The following is a 24,687-nucleotide window of genomic DNA, read 5'->3' as shown; positions in this document are numbered from 1 at the left end:
ATTGGCCGACATATTTACCAAACCATTGAGTGAAGATAGATTCTGTATGCTCAGGAGGGAATTAGGCATATGTGATCCTTTTTATTAAAGAAATATAAAAGGGAGATAGTAGTCTCATGATACATTCCTCTAATTTCAAAAATCCCATGAAACATGAGTCAAATTTGTTATCTATAGATTTCTTACTCATGTATCATTGTTCCATAAAGAGTTTATAAGGATTGGAAGCAAGGAAAACTTTTTAGAAGCAAAAAGGAAGAGAAAAGAAAATTTCTGCACTTGGGTCGACCCAACCCAGAACATGGGTCGACCCAACGTTGAGTCGACCCAAGAAAAATCTTGAGTCGACCTAATGTCGGGACCCCACTGTTAAAAGGGGGCCCGAGAGCACATCTAGGGCACTGTTTGCCCTTTGTCTTCTTCCGAAAAGACTAGCCCCCACTCTCCAATCTCCACTAAACTCCTCCAAACAGTAGATTTCCTAAGGATCTTGGAGAAATGGGACCCAAACGAGCCGTAGCCAAGAGATCCGGAAGAGTGACCCGGGTCCAACAAGAGGAAAGGCACCCTACCGAGCCTTCTCCCGTGTCTCCAAGACGTGAGGCACGTGCGGAGGTCCCTCCTCCTCCTTCCCCCTCAGTGATCCTTGCAAGATTTGCGGGGAGGCCGGTTACTACCGGGAGAAGGATCCATTCGGAGTTTTTCAATCAAGAAGGGTTTCGGATTTGGGAATGGATCCAAAGACAAGGTTGGGAGTATCTTTGCTCCCTAGATGTGGTCATCTACCCCGGGTTGGTACAAGAGTTCTATGCCTTCCTCAAGACTGGTATGGGAGGGCTTGTGTCGGAAGTTCGAGGGGTTCGGATCCGTGTATCCGAGGAGAGCTTGAGTGAGTTACTACACCTACCCTGCATAGGAGCCACTCCGGAGAGGCCAGAAGACAAAATGAGAGCTCTGCAATTGATCATGGAAAACGAGAACTTCGATTTTTCTCAGAAGGTAATAGCTAGTTCTCTTTCCGCTGAGATGAGGTTATTGCTCAATATGATAAATAGAATTTTATTTCCGAAGACCGGGAGATTTGATCTCATCTCAGAGCGAGATCTAGCAGTTATGGAGTGTATGATTCGGGGGACTCCTCTAAATCTTCCGGCTATGATATTAAGGCAGATGAGGAAGGTGATGTGCAGCAACAGGGTATCACTACCTTATGGTATGATACTTACATTGATCTTCCGTCAGCATGGTTTACCTCTTGAGGAGGAGGCATCCAAGAGTCTGCATCACACGGACACGTACACTGCACGGACACTCATACGCATGGGATATGCGAAAGTGAACGGGCAGTGGATTCACACCGGTGCAGGCATTCAGGGTGAGGCACCAGAGGGAGAGGCACCAGAGGATGAGGATGAGGAGCCTATAGATCATCCTACTGCACCCTCAGAGGCTGGACCATCGTCATCCGCTCCTCCGACAGATACGGATGACTTCTGGAGCAGGATGACAGAGCTCATGACAGCTCAGGCGAGGACTATTACTGATGGGCTCACGAGCCGATTGGACACCCGGTTGGATGTCATGTCTGCTGAGATCAGTGATCTGAGGCAGCAGATAGGAGCACTCCGGAGAGAGAGAGAGACACATGGACCATCTGTGCCACAGGCTGCTGAGTCAGAGATATCGGCACAGAGTCATCCCGCTCGTCGTGCTCCACGCCAGACACAGTCTCACCAGGCTCGACCTCCCCTCGCCACGTATGCTAGGAGGATGAGGACTAGATCCCAGCCATTAGATTCCCCCTAGGCTGATCTTAGCGTCTATGTTTAGAGCCTAGGCTAGATATCTAGTTCTCACATGTATCTTGCTTTTCTCCTATGTATCTTGTTTTTATCTTATGTATCTTTAAATCTTGATTAAGGAACATTGTATCTGTCTTTGTTTTTGACATGAATGTATGAAAATGTTCCTATTTTGATCAATGAAGTTTGAAGTTTATTATTTATTGCATCTTTTCCCATATATATATTTTTGATGATAACAAAAAGGGGGAGAAGAAAAGAAAGAGTATTTAAGAAAAGAAAGAGTATTTAAGAAAAGAAAGAGTATTTAAGAAAAGAAAGAGTATTAAGAAAAGAAAGAGTATTAATTTTGGGAGAAGTAAAGATATATAACAAAAAGGGGAGAAATAAAGATAAAAGTTATGTAAAGAAAAGAGAAATAAATGGGCAAACAAATTGAAAATCATATAAGAAAGCTTATACATCTAAGGGGGAGCAATTTGTAACAATGAAATTGACTAAATCAAAAATTTCCATCAAAGTTCAGAATTTGGCACATATAAATTCAGAATTTGGCACGCACCTCTCGCACCCCGATACATAACCTGAAACTCAGAGTTTATCTCAAATTTTTGAAGTTTCATTGCTAATGAATTATAAATGAAAGGGGGAGTAATTCAAAAAGTCAAATTGGCAACATTTGAATGATATAGGGGGAGATTTCACAAGTATATATGAAAAGCTGAAATTCAGCAATTTAATCCCTTTTATAAACTGATTTTAAAGACAAGTATCAATAGACTTATACTCTTTATTTTGTAATCATCAAAAAGGAGGAGATTGAGGATGATAGTGTTATTTTGATGATTAACAAGCAATTATCTAGAGTATGCTATAAGTTAAATTGATACTTCATTTATAAGTTCATTACTCTCAGTATATTTGGTTAATTGAAAATAGATACATGACCTTGTTCATTTGAATGAATCTAACCTTGAGAATGCAGCAAAGTGTGGATTGAGTCGACCCAAAGGTTGATTGGGTCGACCCCGGCACATCAAGAAATCATTTGGCACACTCATGCACAAATGGCACAAATGAACAGTGAGTTGGGTCGACCCAAGGTAAGCATGAGTCGACCCAACCTTGAAGAACCTCAAAAACACAACTGAAGAATGCTCTCTGGATTTACTGAGAGGGTCGACCTAAACAGTGGTTGAGTCGACCCAAGCTTGAGTCGACCCAAACCCTGAGAGGGTCGACCCAAAGGCAAGACAGAAAGACAGACAGAAAATGGTTCTCTGGAATTACTGAGAGGGTCGACCCAAGAAGAAGTTGAGTCGACCCAAGTGGACTTTGAGTCGACCCAAAGAATGGTTGGGTCGACCCATGGGAAGGAAGGCTGAAATTGAAGTTTCTGTGGTTTCTGAGAGGGTCGACCCAAGGAATGTTTGAGTCGACCCAAGGCAAAGTTGGGTCGACCCAAGGACAGGTTGAGCCGACCCAAACACGGGCTGAACAGTAACGGCTAGTTCTACAACTGTACTTTTTGTCCTTCCCAAGGTGAGTAACGGCTAGTTTTTCAAATCTAACCATTGGGACTTGTCCTAAGAAGGTGGGAAGCTATTTAAAGGGGCACTATTCATCAGAGAGAACAACTTTTGAGTGGAATATCAAAGAGTACCCAAGAATACAAAAGTGCCCTAATCTTCTTCATCAAGAGCTTCATTCAAGAATCAAAGAAAGGGATTGAGCAGATTCAAAGAGGCATCAAGAGCTCCATCCCCCTTAAAGAGTGAAGCATCCTTGACAAAGAAGAGCAAAGCGACTTCAAAGCGATAAATACTTTCTAACTCTTCCTTGTAGCTTATATTGTTTCATATGCTCATTTAGGAGTTTGAATCTTTCCTTTTGTTTATTAAACACTTTGTAAAGGTTCGTTGGTGAGCACGCAAAACCAACAAAGGTTTTTGGTGAACCCGGAAAACCAAAGTGTAAAGGTTAGTTGGTGAGCCCGCAAAACCAACAAAGGTTTTTGGTGAACCCGGAAAACCAAAGTGTATAGGTTCGTTGGTGAGCCCGTAAAACCAACAAAGGTTTTTGGATTGTGAGCCCGGAAAACAATCCAACTGTAATCCGCGAGATTATAGTGAATTCCCAAGGGGACGCTTGGGGAGTGGACGTAGGTGCTAAGGAGAGCACCGAACCACTATATATTGTTGTGTTTGTGTTGTGCTTGTGTTTTCATTTACTCTTGCATCATCTTCTACTCTTGCGTTAGTTTAACTCACTCAAATAGCTTAAGAAAGCATCCACCGCACTTAATTAAGAAAACGTTTAAAGCACCAAAATTTAGAAGAAACCAATTCACCCCCCCCCCCTCTTGGCTTGTCACCTTGGGCAACAAGAGATATTTTTATAATTATAATTTTTATTATGGGTATTTTAGTTAAAAAAATTATAAATCAAATCAATTTTTTGATGCATGCTAAAAGTACTTTTCTAAAGAACCTCAATTTTGGAGCTTCTTCCAAAAGTACTTTATCAGTTTTTTTATCAAACACCCATATTTCATTCAAAAGTAATTTTGGAGGGTCAAAAAGTATTTTCTGGCCCATCATAAGCTCTACTAAATAGGGCCTTAGGTTCTGTTTGGCAAAACTGTTGGCAATAGAGTTTTTTGAAATAGAGCTTTTTGAAATAGAGCTTTTATAAAAAGCTATTTGCTCTTAGGTAACTACATTTTTAAAGTGTTGCGAGACTTTAATATGTGTTTGATAAACAAACTGATAAAGTACTTTTGGTATGACAAACTAACCATAAAAAATTATAAAATATTATACAACAGAGCATAATAAAATATAATATATATTAATACATAAATATATAATATATTATAATATTACTGTAATGTAATATAATATTATTATAATATAGTAATATAATATGGTATACTATAGCTCGACGGTTGCAGGCTATCCTTCATCGCTAACATCACGACCTACTGTTTCAAGTTGCGAACCTCTAGTGTTGCCACATTGAAGCAGCTAATGTACTCTCTGAGGGACTTCCTCTCCCTCTGCTTGATGTCTTATAACATATCTGAGCCGCATTGCCATCTTCAGCTAGAGACGAAGTGCATCATGAAGAGGCGGGCGAGCTGCTCAAAGAAGTGGATAGACACGGGCCGAAGCTGGAAGAACTAGAACCGAGTTGCCTTACGAAGGGTTGCAGGGAATGCCTTACAAAGCACGATGTTGGTGGCTCTATGCAGCATCATGAGAGCCTTAAAGCTCTCAAGGTAATCCAGAAGATCCAAGGTGCCGTCGTACAACTCTACTTAAGGCATCTTGAACCAAGGTGGGACCGATTCTTTCATAATCTACTAGGTGAAGGAAGGCTCCAAGAAAAAGTTGAGGTTGTGGTTCGCCCTCAGAGTCTATTCTTTGAGGGCCTGAATCTGCCAACCCATCTTCTCGATTTTTCTATCGAGGTCAGCATCTCGCTAGGGATGGGGATCCACATGGCGAGAAAGCAAGAGACTTAGAGCGAAGACTTCAATGGAATGAGGGCTTGGAGCACACCGTTTTACATCCCGACCATAACTGCTCCACTGGGTGTGTCGACTTTGGGAAAACGGCTCCAAGTCCTAGCCTCGGGAGCGGTGGTTGACTAGGCACATAAAATTGGCGACTGAGAATGATGCTAGGCTATCCAGAATTCCGAACGGATTGGCTCCGGTCACGCCACTGCCTACTACAGACTCTGGATAAGTAAGCGCCTGCACCTATTGGATAAGTAAGTTGAAATACTCATTATCCACAAGCGTGGCAGGCTGTTTAGGCAGAGTAGGCTATTTAGGTAGAGCACAACACTGCGAAGCATGCGATAAATCGCGGGCTCCTCGCAACTCATTCTAGCTCACTCTTCCTTCGATTGATGTTGATGTAGTTGGGGGGGGGCGGCATCCTCTAGCACCATTCTGTTGCCGCTGAATCCAATCCAAGGTTAGGGCACGACTCGAACAACCCTGAGTTCGGCTGAAAGCAAGTGGAGTAGGCTGGTTGAAAATGTCGAGCACTGAGCTCCTTCGGGGATGGCCTACAAATAAGTCCACTTGTTGGAGAATTTTCTGTGTAGAATCCTTCGATGCTTAAGTTAGAATAATGAGGCAACAATATGGAAGAGAGAGAATTATCGCACGTGTGTAATGCGTATATTGTGTAAATAATACCTGAGGTCCCTCGGGTGCCCCTTTATATAGGGGAGCCTGCTTTGTCGTTACTTGAGCTGATATGACATACACTGATGGCCAGGTAAACGGCCGGTGGTACGACTGCGGCATAGAGCCAGTCTGCGTGAGCGGCATGCAGTGCAGGTCTGGAGCAAAGCATGGTGCTGCTACGACTGCGGGCTGCCAGGGCTGTTGATTGTTGGGACTGTCAGTCTTTATCGATACGTGCTGATTGTTCTCCTCGCTGATGGGCTTCTTGGCTAATGGTTCTTCGGTTGTTCGGCTCTTTGGCCGGGGCCGGAATTATTTTTCTCGGTTTATATCCGAAGTCAAGAAGATCGGTCTTATCCGAGGTTGAGATGACCAATATTTTCTCCATCAAACCTAATATATCGATACAGATTTACAATAAAAGAGAAGTGAAACTGTAACGTAAAAGCAGTGGTCCGAGTAGCAGAGAATCAGAAAAACTTTCGGCCGAATGAAGTATAAAACCTGTCACCCATCGACTGCAAGTACATAATAGATATCAGCTGGAGCAAGGAACAGCGTATTTGACTGAAACCTTGGGTTATTTCTGCTATTATTGAAGCTGAATTCTGATAGATTGCCTCCATCATCTCTGTAATGCCGCACCTGATGCATCAACCTGCAAAATTGCTGCAAATTCGGGCATTAGATTGGCAGAAGATTGGAAATGAATACCACCCAGCCTTGCCCTATTTGCCAAATAATTTGCAGCATAATTAGCTTGACGATATATGAACTTAACAACAAACATTTGAGATGTTCTCTTCCATGCCATAATCCTGAAAGATAGGATGGTCTTTTACCCTTTTAGTAAGCCAAGTTACCATCATTTTAGAATCACCCTCACCCACAATTGCTGTACTTTTAATTCCATTACAACAACCTGCACCTTCAGCTAGGCAGCAACTAACCAATTGAATAATGGTCCTATCATTATGATTGCTTGTGACAATATTTTTCTATCTTCCCATAGAGTTATTTGCCTTTCCATTTTAGGTGTTTTCTGGAAAGATCAAGTTATGCATGTATCCATCATCTATGGAATGTTTGTTTATTTATTTTGGTGGAAACCGGACTCTCCTCTCAAAATCATGCCTTTGCTGTGAGCATTTATGGGACGCTCAAATCACACCGGGACCATCTCAACCTGGCACATTACACATAGATAGATATAGGTGACTCATTAATGGCATGGAAAATTGGGTAGGAAGATGATAGCCAATTGAAAAGGTATCTTAGGGCCTGATAAAGAGCTCGTTTGGTCCACGGAAAGTATTTTTTCTCTTAATAATATGATTCCTGAGAAGTACATATCTGGAAAAAGAATGTCTGGGAAAGTACTTTTGGCATGTTTGGTTGATAATAGAAAAGTGACAGATTTCTAAAGTACTTATGTTTGGTTGACCATCTACTTTCTTCAGAAAGTTATGTGTAATTCCCATTATACTTTTAATAAAATTAGGTCTTTAATACTTCTTTAATGCTGAAGTGCTTTTTTAGAAAAAAATAAAAATGAAGTGATTTTCGGCACACGGAAAAGTAACTTCTAATGTTTAAAATAAAAAGAAAGATTTTTTTATTAAATATAGAAATCATATTTTCATGGGAATACAATTTTTCCGTCTCTCTCATTTGAAAACTCTAACCAAACAAGAGACATCTCATTACTTTTCTGTTGACCACACTTTCTGTCTTTCTCTTTTTTTTTTTTTTTTTGAACCAAACGAGCCCAAAGTGTGTGAAAAGTACATTGGGCCCAGAACCGCTAACTTGGCAACTCTATAATCAATCAACCCACCATATTTTGACAACAATTCTGTCAGTTGACACTAATCTTTTCTTGTCGCATGGCAAAAAAGATTGTTCGTTTGCACTTCACTGGAGCAGCGTGGCACTTCCCGCACTAACCAGTCATAATGGCTCATCTCATAACCTTAACACTTGAGGTCTCTAGTAGGTTAAAGGCTAAGAAATACCCCAATCCAAGTCCAATTGCACTTGGGACAAATGGTTTCATGCGGAACATGACGAGCACCCTCTTAGATTCCAAAATATAATAGTTGATTTTTTAAGTGAGTTTTTAAAGTTGATTTACAACCTAAGAAAGCATGCAAAGATCTGCTCTGTAATGAATTTTGTGGATGGGTCTCTGGTCCTTAATTCTTGTAATTCCTATCCAATCATGACCATGGTTTGCATGGTTAAATCGCCAATAACCAAAATTCACCAAAAAACATTTTAATTTTGATGATATTGAAAAGCATCATTATTCACTGTTAAAACAAATGAAACTAGGATTTCTCATTTCATAATTTACTAATCCTATCATATTATGCACATCTATCATGTGATTAACAGATTGACTCCCAGATACAAATACCATGACCATGTCCCTCACCTCAATCCAACTGCAACCAGGTGCCTTCTTAACCCCTTGCTCCATCATAACCCTCCTAACCTTCTCTGCTTCCCTCCATTGCTCACTGACACAATACAAGTTTGATAGCATCACATAGCCTACCTCTTTCTGAGGCTCCTCACTCACCAACTGCTCTCCCAACATCTTCCCAATCCTCATATCCCCATGAACAGCACATGCACTAAGCAAGGCCTCACATGTGTCCATAATCCTGTCACTAACAACCCTTGAACAACTGCCAAGCAACTCACCTGCCTCTTTCAAATGCCCAGCTCTCCCAAGCATGTTGATTATGCAAGCGATATGGTCTGCATCTAATTCGATCCCATGGACCGACTCCATCATCCGAAGGAAGTCTCTACCTTGCTCGAGAAGACCGGCGTGGCTACATGACATCAATAAACCTATGAAGGTAACCTTATCAGGCAAAATGCCACAAGCCAGCATGTCTTCATACCCCTCGAAAGCTTTCGTAGCCAATCCATGCAATGCAAATCCAAAAAGCATTGCGTTCCATGATACCAAATCCTTCCTTAAAATGCCATCAAACACTTGAATTGCAGCTTCAATATCCCCACATTTGGTATACATGTTCACTAAGCCATTCGCCACATAGAGATAAGAACTGAAACCGCAACGAATCACGCAGCTATGTGTCATTCTTCCATTTTGTAGAACTGCCAACATTGCACATGCATAGAGGATGGCGCCGAACGTAAAATCATCAGGTGTAAGGGAATTCCTCTTCATGTCAATGAAGAGAGAAAGGGCCTCTTCCCCATACCCGTTCCTCACAAACCCAGATATCATTGCTGTCCATGAAACAACGTTGGTCTCTGGTGCCTTGAGAAACAAAAGAAGAGCTCCATGTACATCACCAAACTTCATGTTAGCATCAATCATAGCATTCCATGACACAAGTGTTCTAGTCTCCATAGACCCAAAAGCCTTCAATGCATCGTTATGGAAGCCAAATTTGGCATAAAAACTGAGCACTGAATTGTTAACCTCAATGGCAGCATCCCATCCCCTTTTATAAATGAATGAGTGGAACATACGACCAAAGCGAGGGTCTGAAAGATCAGAGCAAGCATTCATGAGGCTGCCAAACGTGGTGACATCCCCTTCCACACCCAACAATTGCATCTTCTTGAACAAACATATCGAGAGTTCGATCTCGCCCAGCCAAGCATAGCCCATAATCAGAATATTCCATGAAATTGTCATTCTAACGGGCATTGCATCAAACAACTGATGCGCGTCATCCAACTGTGCCGAATTCACATAGCCATAGAGCAGGGAGCACCATGAGACCTCATTGCGTTCTTCCATTTCCTCGAACACCCGTAGGGCATCCAAAGGGCAGAAGCACTTGCCGTACATGTCGAGGAGAGAATTGGAGACCGGCAGCGAAGAGCGAAGCCCGAGTCGAAGGAGGAGGGCGTGGAGCTTCCTTCCGCTGCTGAGGTCGTGCAGGTCGGCGGAGGCGGCGAGGCCCGCGGTGAAGGAGAAGGAGTCGGGCCGAGCGCCGCATGTTCTCATGAGGGAGAAGAGGGAGAGGGCCCGGTGGGGTTGGCCCGAGCCGGAGTAGGCAGTGAGCATAGCGTTCCAGGAGACGGTGTCCTTCTCGGGCATTTCGTCGAACAGTTTGCGCGCGGAAGCGATCCGGCCAGAGCGAGCAAGGCAGACGAGCTTGGAGGTGGTGGAGATGAGGTCCAGGCGAGTCATCGACCAAACATCGGTGGATGGATTCAGCTAGAGATCAAAACCAAACCGATCTATTCACCCATTCATCCCGTGCTCCAACGAACGGTGGCATGCACCAGTGTGGGTGTGGATACACCGCACACAATAATTTTTCTAACTGAAGTCCGATCTGATTTGATCAAATTAAAATGAGTCCAATTGCAATCATGATTTTGGGTACATTTAACTCAAATGAACACCTAGTCTGGCCCAGGCATGAACCCTAATTATGCTGGGAAATGAATGGAAATCACGACTGAAATAAACTATATTAGATTCCAATTAACTAAGAATCAAGTCAAATATAAAGACGCATATCTGTAAAATATTAATGAATTGAATAATTTGTCTAAAAACATGGAGCATAATTCAAAATCTGGAAGTGAGTCAGGCATGAAGTAAACTTAGATCTGACATGAACTAAAGTTATGAAACTGGTGTCATTTTAGATTCAAGATCCCACATTATTTAGTGTTTGGTCAGACATGAATTATGTTGGGATTTTAAATATTGACCTAATATTCAAATCTAACGGATACATACTTAAAATAAATAATTTTCAATAAAACCCTGGCATACAACCCGAGAGTCTTGTTTTATAAGGTTTTCCTTATTACCTTATTACGAGAAAGGTACTGAAACATAATTCCAAGATATCATGGGTTAGTATGGGGAAACCTGCATAATCTTAATTCATGTTGGATATTGATGGTATTCAAAAATACAAAAATATCTTAATATCCTTGGAATGTAAATCATATCATGGCATTTTGATCGTCAATTTTAGATAATTATTGTCAAAATTTAAATTTATGCATTATTTATTTTATCACATTATATCTTAGATAGGTTACTAATTCTCAATCAGCTTAATAGAGGGCTGTCTATTAGTTACGGACCTAAAAACATATGGTTCTTCAAAAACTTAGTATATGAGTTGTGAGTTAGCAAATATGTACAACTAATTAACTAATATATAAATACAATAAGCAACACAATTAATAGTATCACAAACATAAGAATTGATAGTAGTTTGGTGCCAAATATAGCATTTACATCCACTCCTCAAGGCTTCCTTCTTACAAATTTTCAAGCTACCATTCATATTACCATGAATACATACATAGAGTACTACCAAACTAAACCCCTAGCTTAACCCAAACTAGTCACTTCATTTTTCAGGCATAAATAAGCCACTATACTCCATTTCAAGATCTGGATCAATCTATGCTTAAGTTTCAACTCCTTTTGAAACTTGACAATACCAAATACAATCAAAAGGAATAAGAAAATTTATACAAATAATTGCTCCTTGTTTGAACTGATTTGAGCCCTTTTTGGCATGCTTGGTATGTTGGAGGGAAGCTCTTAATTGTGCGCTTCTAGATGGAATATCCTCTTAATGCACAAAAAGTGGTGGTTGAAGGTTAATCGATGTTGGACATTTACTCTTTTGTTTTTCCTACAAACTTTTCAATATTCTTACTCTCCAATTGAACGTAGAAGCATTTATATCTTCAATAATGGCCGGAAGAGCTTTTTTGACTGTTAAAGGATTAAAAGTAGTCATTGGAGGGAATTAAATGTGAACTTTGTTCGCTGGAAAACTAGCCATTGAGCATGCACAGAATGGTTGACACCTAGTCACTTAGGGTACACTCCTAATAGGCTAGGGTCAACTCATGTTTGGATGGAGTCGGTTTTTGTTTGGCTGAAAATCATAGTCTTTTGTGTTCATCCTAGGGCCATCCTAAGATCCTTTTGGCATTTTGAGGTCGACTTCTCACTTATAGGGGTCAAATCTTAAAGTACTACAATTTTAACCTCTTATATTTTACCCTGTGGTAATTCTAGGTCGGCTCCTACTTGACTAGGGTCGACTCCTCGTTTATGCCTGTTGACTCCTGCATGCTGGTATCGACTTCTGAAGTGTTGTGGACAGCAAGACTCTGATTCACCGCATGGCACTCTATTGAGATATCAGATATTGGAGCCTCATGTTTCATTGTTGACCCAAATGGTAGCAGAATTGAGATATGATATCCCTAACATCAGATTCTTGGTGACCAGTCAATATAGAAGGGTGGCAGACATCGAGGGGGAGACTAGATACTTACAAGCATCCATCAAAAGAGATATTAGCGAATTCATTGCAAGTGCTCAGAGGATCAACGTGCAGATTATGGGGATCCTCAGAGAGGTTCAAAATCAAGGCACCCGACGAAATTCTTCACTACTTCGGCTTCCATTCTTGTTGATACACTTAGTTGCTTCATTCAAGAATTGAGAGCTAATCAAGCCTATCAACTTGGTCCATCTCGTCCACCTCGCTCTCCTCCACTAGGATTTAGAGGCAGAAAATCTACTATCCATCGCCCATATCATGGCCCATCCTATTCCTCACCGTCATCATCATCATCCGCCTCCTCCAATGAATCTAGAACTTAGGATCTTATCTTTATTCTCTATTTTTGTATAGATCTCTAAATTATTTTAAATTATTCCTAACTCCTATACCTCTTTCTCTCATTTTGAAAGTTTCATAGCTAACTGCAAAAAGTTATGAAAATATTCTCTAGAAGCTCATACATAAGATAGAAAATTTCATCCTAAGCTACCTCAAGAGTCGACCCCAATATTGTATCGAGTCAACCCCAGCACACTATCACTGACGATGCACCTTCCCAAACCGACTCAAACAGATCACGAGTTGACCCTAGAATAATCTTAGAAGAGAGACAACAAGTCAAAAAATTTATCACATCAATGAGTCGACCCATAAAATACTCAAGCCAACTTCAATCCAACAAGAGTCGACTCCAGAAAGAGATGAGTCGACCCCTCAATGGCCATAGAGAAAAGGCAGAGAGCTGAAAAAATCATCCCATTGGTGAGTTGACCCATAGAATTTATGAGTCGACTCTAGTCAAACTAGAGTTGACTCTAGAAACAGTCAAGTCGACTCCAAAACAGCCACAGTGGAAAGACAGAGAGTACTGAAACTTAGTCCATTGAAGAGTCGACCCCTAAAAGCAAAAAGTCGACCCCAGTCATCCAACGAGTTGAGCCCTAAACTGAGAGAGTCGACTCTACAAATGCCATGGACGAAAGATAGAGTGCAGCAAAACCAGAAGAAAGCTCAAGATGACTCATGCAAATTACGAGTCGACTCTTGAAAATCTCAAGTTGACCCTTGATAACGGCGAGTCAACTCCTCTGTGCCTAACAACTGTAGCAACTAGTTTTTCTACGAGCCTAAACAGTTGTTTTCATTCATTATCATAGCCACAACTATAGTTTAATCCAAGTCTCATACCTCTAGGGCCTCAATGTTGAAACAATTAATGTACCAACTAAGCAAGTCATCTTGCTTCTACTTGATAGCCACCAAACTCGTTGAGGTCTTCTTGCTTCTCCTGCTACTGATGAAGTGGCCAAAGAACTGCTAGCTGAGTTAATCAAATGAACTTATGGACCTAGGTTGAAGACCTAAATACCATGACCAAGTTGCTTTCTTGAGAGTGGTAGGAAAGGCTCGGCATGTGATTACTTCCGAGACACCTTGTAGAAGCATATCAGTTTTAAAGCTCTCTAGGTGATCTACGGGGTCTGAGATGCCATCATTCTACTTCAATTACATCATCTTGAACCTCGAAGTGAGTGACTCCATCATGATCTCCTTCTTGAAGGGAAACTCGTTGGTGAGCTCGAAGTCTTCAAGCATCTCCATCCCCTTCCCTTTCAAGTTCTTCATCATGGCTTCAGTATTTTTGTCCATCTCCTCGATTCTCCTATCAAGGTTGGCCTCTTTCATGGAAATCTTTCTACGTTGGCTTGATAAAGACTCCCTAGGACTTAATCCATCTTTGAGCAAGTTAGAACTTGGCTATCCTGGCAGGTTCCTTTGGAGCTTATTGGACGAGGTTGGTTTCTATTTTGTGTCGGTTGGTTGGGCTGGTCCTGCATGTTGGATTGAGGATTGGTTCTCAATGGAAGTAGATTTTGCACCATTATTGTCAGAGCTTGTACCTGTTGAATGAGTAGATTAAACTACTTGTCAGATATGATAGTCGCAAGTTGAGGAGCTGTTACTGTAGGTTAAGGGGCCAAGCCATGAGAATCATGTGACTCAAGCTGGTTATCCTGCTGAGCTTGCTTGCTACATTCAATATGGTTGTTTCTTCTTGACTTCATCCTTCTAGGTCTTTCTTTGTTCCAATAGACGATGCCAATCCGTTGCTGCCCAAATTTGATCTAATGATCTAAAGGGTTTCAATTGATATGCAAGGTGGATGAAAAGATATTGGCCTATGCATAGGAAGAAGGCATAAAGTCATCGGAGCTGATTTGGCCAAAGGTCTTGTGATGCTTAAATCAAAGACAGAACTTTGGAGAACAGTAGAGAAGAAGAAGAAGACCTGAAATAAAGACACAAGTATTGTATGTATGCAGTTCGTACCTAGTACGTCAAGCTGCTTTTTTTAGATGAGGTGTCCTTGTCCTACCGGGTTGAATTCTAGAGTTCAATGTCAAGTGAAGGGCTAACTCTTGACTTTCGTTATCCGGATCAGTCCAAGGATACAAGTTCGACTGAAATAGATTTCCTCGATGCTATGTGTTACCTCATAATTGGTAGATCAAATTTGAGCCATATCACCTACCATCATTTAACACATCTTTTTTATGTAATGGCTTGCTTATTGCATGTTGTGATAGGAATGACATGTTATGAAGCATCTTGCATCTGAAGCTTCTAATCATAGCTTGGTCGCACTTGGCATTGCATGCATTGAGGCTACTCCTGATGTTGCTACTCTTTGAAAAGAGAATGCAGATCGTCTTTCTTCTTCTGTACAAAATGGGGCTCAGTTTTGTCTATGGAAGATAGTGTTAAATTTTGTTTGCTGAGATGGCCTATGTAACTAGAGAAATGTCAAAGCCATGTGGAATCAAATTCTGTCACTCCGAGCAATAATGCTAGTGAAAATAGGGAGGCTGATGCAAATGTTGATTGAAATGACAAGAAGGAAAAATATTGATTGATAGGATGGTGACCCAATGGATTGATTTTGGTTAATACAAAATATTTGAGCATGTTACTAATAATCGTATGTTGTTAGAGCAGTTAAATTGTTCTATAGGGCAACTATATGTATTTGAAGAGTTTTAGAAGCTTGGAGAAGCATTAAAATCAAGGTCTCAAAGTTAGAGAAGTGGTTGACAAGTTTTGTGGGGTTGTTCAGTTGAGGAGTCAATCCTAAGTTGAGTGGAGCCAACCCTTGGAAGACTACAGACTTAAACATAGAACCATTAAAATTTAGGATCTCAAGAGTCGACCCCAGCATGCAGGAGTCCACTAGGACTAATCAAGAGTCGACCTCAGCTAATCAGGAGCTAACCCTAGAACTGCTATAGGGTGAAAACAAAAGAGGCTGAAATTTTGGCATTTCAAGAGTCTATCTCCATAGGTCAGGACTCAACCGCTATGGTCAGAAATTGACCCCAAGTGGCCAAAAGTCGACTCCCAAATGGCATAAGGTGAAGACAAAAGACTATAGTTTTTAGCTATTTTAGGAGTCGACCCTGCTGATCAGTAGTCGACCCCACCCGATCAGGAAGCGACCCTAGATGACTAGGAGTCAATCTCCTCTATACGTGAATGTTCCGATGGCTAGTTTTCTAGCAAGCACAATTCATATTGAAAGCTCCCCAATGACTAGTTTCATCCCTTTAATGGTAAAAACAACTCTTCCGGCCATTAGTGGATATATAAGTAATTCCACATTCAATTGCAGAGTAAGAGAAATCAAAGAGGTTAAAGAATTTGAAAGAAATATAAGAGAGAGCTCGAAGTCTAAATTGATACTCTTTACCAACCATTTCAAGAGCATAATTTAAAGATTTTCATTTGAAGTATGCTTCTAGAAGTCCTTCCTCCAACAAATCAAACATGCTTGATTGGCTCATTTCAGCTCATTTAGAAGCATTCATTATATTTATTATTTATTTGTTATATTTCTTTATATTTATGGGTGATAAGTTTCTAAGTGTGTTGAAACTTGGGGATAGATGATCCGTGCTTTTAAAACGGATTGTAAAGGCTCATCCGTGCTTGTGAAACTGAGTAACTAGCTTGGGATAAGCGAGAGATTGTGGTCGGTGGTATTCAACATTTGTGCTCTTGGAAATATTAATAGTGGATTGAAGTTCTTAAGGATGGGGTGCCTTGGGGAGTATATGAAGGTGCTAGATCTGACACCAAACTACTATAAAACTTTATGTTTGCGATGCTATTAATTGCATTATTTGTTGCATTCATACATTAGTTAATTAGCTGCATATATTTGTTATCTCATGACACATATACTAAAAAATTATTTTTCCACTGCACATACTCGAAGGATTTTGAAAAACCCAATTTATCTCCCATCTTGGATTCCAAATTTGGATTCCAAATTTGTCCCGACAGGTTGCTGCAATGTGTATTGTGACTGGTTGCTGTATGTTATTGCTTCAAATTTTAAATTTAAAATGAAAAGTTACAGCAGTTCTCCTGGGACTTTAAAAAACTAGTTGGCTTTGTGCATTTACGAAACTTCGGTGTTGTATATGATTTACGGGAGTACCAAGAATGGGTTCAATTCTTTGAAGCCACATGATAGCACTATGTGTGGGTTGCTAGGTGGCGCCAAATTTGTAATGAGCTTTTTCCTTGGGTTTGCAGTTGGTTGGCGTCTGAGCCTTAAAGGATGAATAAAGTGCAATTTTGCATTTTGGAACTATTGGTAATTAAGGCCACAGGGACCAATTTGGGATCAGCCTTGCCTTTTAGCCTAAACAGGCTTAAATTAGGTCCGTCCGGTTACATTTTAGGTTGTGTTTGGGTCTAAGCCCGGATCAGGCTCAGACATGCATTTCTAAAATATTTTTGAGTTTAAATCTAGCAAAAGTCTAAAAAATTTCGGACCGGGCTTGGATGAAGATGAGGCTCAACTTGGATGTAGATACATGCCTAATACTATTTTTGTAGATACATGCCTAATACTATTTTTGTTTACTCTCCATTAAAAATTTATTTTATTTAAAATATTATATTAGAGTTGGGCTTATCAATCGAATAGCATGATCTCTGGCAAACATTTTCCTCTTTAATTTTTTTTCTCCATTACATAAACATGGCTTCCCTTTGGAACCCAAAATCCCATCCAAATACATGACTATTCTCACTCATTCCACTTTCCCTAGGTTCTTCTCCCAATCATCAATCTGATATAATGACCTTTCATAGCATAACCCCATTCCCGAGCGGAATGACAGCCCTCAAAGTGCTTGCCAAAAACACAAACAGATCTCCCATGCCCTCTAGATCCCCGATAAATTCCATAATCCTGCTACAAAAAGAAAGAAATCTTCCCCCTACCTAAGCCGCCAAAATGGACGGCCTCGATTCATACCACGAAGATGGTCGATCCGTGTGCCTCCGTTGCATCCAATCACATAGCTACTTCCTCACCAGATCCTGTCCCCCCAGATAAAATCCCATCGCATTCCTCCCTTTCTCCATTCCAGCGATCCAAGGGGCGTTCGTTTTTGTGGTAAGTCTCGTCGCCTGACATATGTCGACCGCCGAAGTAGCCGATGATCAGGCACTCCCCGCCGAGCCGCCGGCGGAGGTCTCGCCGGAGCCCAAGCCCAGCGAGGAGAAGCCGTTGAAGGAGAAGAAGCCCCGAGCTGCGAAAGCCTCTAAGGAGAAGGAGCCCAAGGCTTTCAAGCAGGGGCGGCCCAATGCATTTGGAGGCCTAAGGCGAACTCACTAAAAAAGGCCTTTTTTAAAAAAAAATAAATTTTTTTTTTAATAAGTGTAAAATACTTTAAAATCTTATTTAAAAAAAATTCTTCAAGCTTTTTGAGATGCAAAATTACCAACCAAACTTAATTCTACCAACTACAATTAATTCTACAAAATTTGGCAATACGAGTTACAAGCACATTTGCAACCCGTTATAACTGTAACATAGAAAGGATAACATTCTTTAAAAGAAAGAGCAGACTAGCACTCTAGAAGAAATTAACAGATTGTTTGAACCTTACAATATTGATGATATTTGAAGAATCTTTAACAGATTGTAAGTGCAACAGAAGAATCTTACAATATTGATGATATTTGAACCTTAACAAATGAGAGGATTCATTAACAAAATGTGAAGTCATTAAATGATAGCAGGCTTTCATAACTAGAAGTTAATAAATCACAGTGCACCACAATCCAAATTTAGATGACAAAGTACTGGGCCTTAAAGAAACCTAAACAAGATAAGCAAGTCAGAACTACAAACCAAAACTGGAACAAATATTTTGCTATAACCTAGAAGAATTGTTTTAACTGCAATTGCAGAACCTATTGAATATATGACAATAATCATAGTGTCAAATAATGGCTGAAGCTGCTAATGTGTGGATGAAGATTAAGGTCCTAATTTCTAAGTGAAATCTAGAGTAATTAGGAACTTTGGGAGCTTTAGCTAGATTCTCAATCAGCAAGGACCTTCTTGTTGGATCTGCATTAGTATTGCCTGAGTGGCAGTAGCAATTTATATTATGACGAAAAACCAACATCATAACCTATGAAGCTCTTTACTTTCTCCAAAGCTAGCATTCTATTTTTTGGTTCATAAAGAACAGCGAGGATAACATCACATTCACATGTTCATACAAGCTCCAAATCCTCACAGTCAAACTGTCAAACAGATGGCGTGCCTTCAAAACTACTAAACAGGGATAACAGCTTAACAGATAACAAGCTCCAAATCCTCACAGTCAAACTGTCAAACAGATGGTGTGGCATCAAAACTACTGAATGGGGATAACAGCTTAATAGATAACAAGCTCCAAATCCTCACAGTCAAACTATCAAACAGATGGCGTGCCATCAAAACTACTAAACGGGGACAACAACTTAACAGATAACAAGCTCCAAAAAAGTCCAACAGGCATTCCGATACCACCAGTACATGCATATGAAATTCAAACAAAAAAAAAACAAAAAACCTTGAACTTCATAAACATGAAACAAGTTAATCAAGGAACTTGGGTTACTGTAGCACAATAAGGAAAGCATGTACTGAAGTCTTTACAGGGAAATATCTGAAGAGCACCTGCCACCTAGAGGCTGGAGAGGACGGCGAACGGGCGAAGGACGGAAGAAGTGAAGAACTAAGGAGGATGGAGGAGGAAGTGAACTGTGAACCGAAGAACTAGATAGTAGGAACAGGAAGGAAGAACCGAAGATTGAAGAAGAAGAGTTTAGAACTTTAGAGGGCCCCGGATTCTGGTTATCTGGGAAGACTGGGATTCTAGTGACTACGGCGGATGGAGAAGACGGGTTATGGTGGTCCTATGGGCTATGGACGGCAGCCGGCAGGAGGACAGAGAACGGGCTAAGACATCTGGATCGTAGCCTCGTAGGCAGCAGGCAGCTATGCTGCCATGCTGGAGCAGCTCGTAAGCTTCCGAGTTCCGACTTCGACTCGGTTCGTAGGCAGCTATGCTGGCTCATAGGAGACTCCCGGAGGCCTTCCTTTGGGCCGAGGCCTTAGGCGACCGCCTCAGTCGCCTAAGGCTTGGGCCGCCCCTGCTTTCAAGTCCGCTGTCCCTTCCCACCCTCCTTATTTCCAGGTTTGAAATTTATTCTTTCTGTCTCCAATTTGATGATTTCTATGTTCAAAGAAATTTGATTATGATTGCCGATTTGTTCTCGGTTTTGGTTGTTAATTGTTTTAGATGATCAAAGATGCGATCTTGGCGCTCAACGAGAAGACTGGCTCCAGTCCCTATGCCATTGCCAAGCACATGGAGGAGAAGCAGAAAGGGGTCCTACCGGCGAATTATAAGAAGGTGTTGGCCATCCAATTGAGGAATTTCACTGCCAAGGGCAAGCTTGTGAAGGTGAAGGCCTCCTTCAAGCTATCGGAGACCGGGAAGGAGGAGGAGAAGAAGAAGCCGGCGAAGGAAAAGAAGAAGCCGGTGAATGAGGCTGTCTCTGCTGCGGCTAAGAGGAAGGCCCCTGCTGCCGCTGCAAAGAAGTCTCCGAAGCCTACAAAGGCTAAGAAGCCTGGGGTTAATAAGACGAAGAAGGCCACCCCTGCAAAGCCGAAGCAACCCAAGTCCATCAAGTCCCCTGCTGCAAAGAAGGCCAGGAAGGCTGCTGTATGATGGTGGAGATGGATGATCTCTGGGACTCCGTTCAACGTTGTATAAATCCTTGGTTTAGTTTCCTATGTACTTCGTCTGTATATTTTGGCTGTCATCGCTGAGAGTTTTTGCCTTCTTGTAGGATACGCTTATCTTCTCTGACCGATCTCGTGACGAATGATAATGGAACCTCAATAATATGGGTTCTGTGAAAGTTTGTTCCTTTTGATACTGTGTAGCTTGATGTTCCCACGGGGTTTGGGATGGTCATCACTGTGGGCAATGCAACTGTGGCAGAATCTGCTGCGTTTTTATTTGTTTATTTGATTATTTGTTCTCGAGAGAAACTTTCTGCATGGGTGACTACGGACCGATGTAGTTTGTGGACTCGACAAACGCAAGCCGAAGTCCATTTCGTGACCGCTTCGTGTCTGGGCTGGCCCAAGTCTTAAGCGACCCAAAGGAAGGCCTCCACTCTGCATGCTTCTGTTTGGGATCGCCATCGCCGAAGCTCGTCGGAGGCCTACGAGCTGCTCCAGCCTGCCGCTGCCCATCATAGGATTCATAGATTAGCTGCCGCCTGCCAGGCATCCAGGTTTGGCCTGGTGGCCAACGGGCAACGGACAACAGGGCTATAGAGCCCTACGCCCCTACGATCCATAGCTGATAGCCCGTCTTTTCCAAGACTCCATCCGCTGTCCTTGGCAGCTTGGCTCGGCCGAAGACTCTTCTTCGGCGAAGAGTTTAAAACTTTAAATTCTAAATTCTTCTTCATTCTTCCTTTCCTAATCGGCTAATCCCTAGTTTCTCCTTACTCTTCTTCGGTTCTTCCTGCTAATCCCTAGTTCCTCCTTACTCTTCTTCGGTTCTTCCTTCCCTAATCAGCTAATTCCTAGTTCTTCCTTACTCCCTAGTTCTTCCGAGTTCCGTCCGCGGTCCATCGCCTGTTCGCCGTCCTCGGCAGTCGTTCGCCAAAGAGAGTGATGAGGGAATCACCGAATCAAGGAGGCGGCGTCGCCGGACAGCGTCTCTTCTCCTTCTCGGCAGTCGGCCCAGCCCTTCAGGCTCCATCCATGCCGGAGGTGAGCTTCCGCCTTTACTCTTTAGAGTGTTCTGTTTTCTTTTTTTTGCTATAGGTGTTCTGTTCTCTTCCGCCTGATGGGTTATTTATTTTTGTTAATTTATTCTGATTCAGTATATTGGTTCAATACCTCAATGGTTCTCTTCCTCTGTTTTGTTTTGTAGCGGGAAGGAAAATTATAGAGGTCTTGGGGTTTATTTAATTGTTTTTTACACATATCCAGCTTTTTTGTTGTTTCCCCTCGGGTAGGTAATGCTTGAAATAACTGATCTTTCTAGAGGAGCAAAATTAGACTCAAGAGATTGAATTTGGCAACCAGCCTCTGAATGAAAAAAGAACATTTTACGGCCGATCATCCCGTTGTTATCCATGAAAATCATGCAACTTTCGGAAATTCTCCATATAGAAGAAAGGAGGGAAAAAAAATAAAACAATAAACAATAAAACAACCACGCCTGGAAATTACACTCCTAAAATGAACCAGAGAACAAGATCACAAAGCAAATATCTATACAACTTCAAACCAAGGGCCTCTTTTCTTCTTCTTGTTCTCGAGATCCTTGCTGCTGTTGCTGCTGCTGCTGTTTGAATTTACGAGGAATAGGGTCTTTGTATTCTGGAAGAAGTTTCAAGATGATCCCCATGGAGATCAGTAAAAGCCCGGTGCTGTGCTGCCCTGTCAATGACTTTGTGAATATCAGATAAGATAGCAGTAGTGTGACTGCCTTCCTCGCTGTAGTTTCCTAACAAAACATGAACACAGGAAAGACTTAAAATGTGAATCATGTTTCTAAAATCAGCTGCACTGATGCTACAAGATGTCAAAAGAGAGACTAAAAATACTGAACTGTACCATTGCAGTAGTTGCTGCCCCAAAAATTGCAATGAGGGAGAGCACAGAGATCTGACACACAAAGGTGGCCATTGCTTCAAACACGAGCACAGCATAGACATATAGATGCTGCATCCATTAACAATGAGAAGAGACTCTCATCAGACTAATAGTGTCCAGCTTTACATCTTCAATTACAAGCGATCCAAATCAAGCTAGCATTATTCAAAGAAAAAACTATAAAGTGTTTCCCTTTGAGTATAAATATAGCACACAAACACAGACGCATGGTTGCATTATTATTGATTCGGAAAACAGAGAACCTGCTGTATAAGTGATATTTGTAGGGTTTCTTAACTTGGATTTTGTTGGTTGTTAAAAGTATTCGTAGGTTTAACGGGCATATGACATTCCACATATTTTTGAATAAATTTTTAAAGTATTTTACACTTATTAATTTTTATTTTATTTTTTTAAAAAAATGCCTCCTTTAGTGAGTTCGCCTTAGGCCTCCAAATGCATTGGGTCGCCCCTGCTTCGTGTATACGTAGCCATACTAACTTTTTTTATTTGAGCAGAGGAATAAAATAACAATAAAAAAAAACCATTGTTCATCGACGATACGCTCAGCTTATCAATTCAAGCCATCGGTTATCCAGAATAGCGCGACTGAAATTTGAAGTGTATGGTTGGATTCGGATGGGAGAAAAGAACACCACTGGACCCTAATTGTCTTTTTCCCCCGCACTTCGCTTTAGATGGGTCAATACCCTCCCCCAACACTTCTATAGAATAGGGCATCAGGTGCAAGTTGGAAAGTTGGTAGGTGGGGAGGCAGATTGGTTAGGTCAGTCTTGAGTTCGATCCATGTTTACCTATTTTTCCATACCTTGGTGTGTGTTGTGGTATTGCGGTGTCTGGAGCGATAGTTCAGAAGCTTTCTCTAGGGGCAACAGGGAGGCAGCAGGGGAGTTTACCTTATAGCATGGGATATTGTTTGTCAGGCGACTAGCAGCGGGAGGTTAGGGATTTACTCCATGACCGAGTGACGAGAGATACTCTCGACTAGGCTGGCAGCCAGATTTTTTTTGGAGTCGGAGAGTCTTTGGGGCACTTTGATGAGAATAGTTCACTGTTGGCGGAAGCCAATGTCTCGGGGACTCATTCTGACTTAAACAAGGGGTGGGTCTTTACCAACTTCAAAATCCAAGATTTAGGGAAGAAAAAAGAATTTGCTCCATTTTGCTCAGTTGGGGAGCGGGGGTACCCTCGAGCGGTGGCTGGGCAGTGATCTTTGTGGTAGCAGGGGTAGAACTCGGAAGGCTGGCCGGGGTTGTGTCCTTCCGAGCGGAAGAGGTCGGCTCGGTGACCGAGGGCTTGCGTGGAGGCGACATTGCGACCACGGGCTTGGACGTCACTTCTTCATTTCTCTGCTTTTTGGATGGCCCCGAATGAAGGCATATATGTCGAACGGATTCACAATAAACAAATGGAGATCTGGCAGATTTGATAGAGTTTCGCACAGGGCATTGCAACTCATTCATCTGGAAAGAGATCTATGTCCGTGCCTCAGTGGTACTGCCGGAGATCAGATGGGAGATCGAGGACAGGCAGGCCATTGACATCCTAGAGGATAGTTGGTTATTTGCGATGCCATTGAGCAGCTAGCCCAACTTAATTGATGGGAAACTTCTGAAGGGGCGCAAAGTATGTGCTCCTAGCCGACGAACATGGGACGAGGACCTCGTCCGACGGGCTTTTGAGGATAGGCTAGTTGAGCGAGTCTTATTCTTGCCGATTTCTGCTAGTGTGACTGAGGATAGGAGAGTCTGGAGCATGACCAAAAGGTCAATGGTGAGGGCCCTGGATTTACTTCTGGTGGTCAGGAGGTCTCCGGCTCGACAAATTAATGGGGATTGGATCTGGAGGCTTCGCATCCATCCACAAGTTGCCCTATTTGTCTGAAAGGTGGCATGGGGGTGCCTACCTACTAGAAGCCTCCTAGCTCGATGAGGGATGAGCTTCTCCCCAAACCGTGCAGACTGCCCAGGTAAAGAGGAGTCTGTTTTTCATGTCCTGTTCGGTTGCCCGAGAGTTGCTTAGATCAGGGGGGCTGTTAAGAGCCCCCACGACCCTCAGCGACGGTGGATGGCTCCTGAGGACTTGCTGCAATTCCTGTAGACTTCTGCGCAATGTCTGGGGTGGGAGGAGTCAGGAGTCAGGGCTGCCTACCTAGCCTATCACTGTTGGCTAGATAGGAGCGTCCGGATCTTCGAGAACATTAGTGTACATTCGAGACAGGTGGTGAATAGGGCACTTCTCTAGGCTGTGGAGGTCCTCTGCCCCACCACACCATCGTCCCTTTGGATAGCC

General features: G+C 42.0%; 2 protein-coding genes across 2 annotated transcripts; one reads left to right on the top strand and one right to left on the bottom strand.

Moving 5' to 3' along the window:
* Positions 1 to 7,676: 7,676 nt before the first annotated feature.
* On the bottom strand, positions 7,677 to 10,769 carry LOC103697574 (Tetratricopeptide repeat (TPR)-like superfamily protein). Its single transcript, XM_008779464.6, has one exon. It carries the CDS (start codon positions 10,190 to 10,192, stop codon positions 8,312 to 8,314), a length of 1,881 nt encoding a protein of 626 aa, XP_008777686.3. The 5' UTR covers positions 10,193 to 10,769; the 3' UTR covers positions 7,677 to 8,311.
* Positions 10,770 to 17,756: 6,987 nt separating this feature from the next.
* LOC103697573 (histone H1-like) lies at positions 17,757 to 20,615 on the top strand. The gene is made up of 3 exons (XM_017840702.5): positions 17,757 to 17,982; positions 19,853 to 19,885; positions 19,991 to 20,615. Exons 1-3 carry the CDS (start codon positions 17,827 to 17,829, stop codon positions 20,420 to 20,422), a joined length of 621 nt encoding a protein of 206 aa, XP_017696191.1. The 5' UTR covers positions 17,757 to 17,826; the 3' UTR covers positions 20,423 to 20,615.
* The last annotated feature ends 4,072 nt before the right edge of the window (positions 20,616 to 24,687 follow it).

The sequence above is a fragment of the Phoenix dactylifera genome, chromosome 16 (assembly GCF_051530095.1).
Source record: "Phoenix dactylifera cultivar Ajwa chromosome 16, Ajwa_hap1_PhDact_Kaust_v1.1, whole genome shotgun sequence".
Taxonomy (NCBI): domain Eukaryota; kingdom Viridiplantae; phylum Streptophyta; class Magnoliopsida; order Arecales; family Arecaceae; genus Phoenix; species Phoenix dactylifera.
The sequence above is the reverse complement of the archived record's forward strand: the minus strand, read 5'-3'. Positions and strand labels throughout refer to the sequence as shown.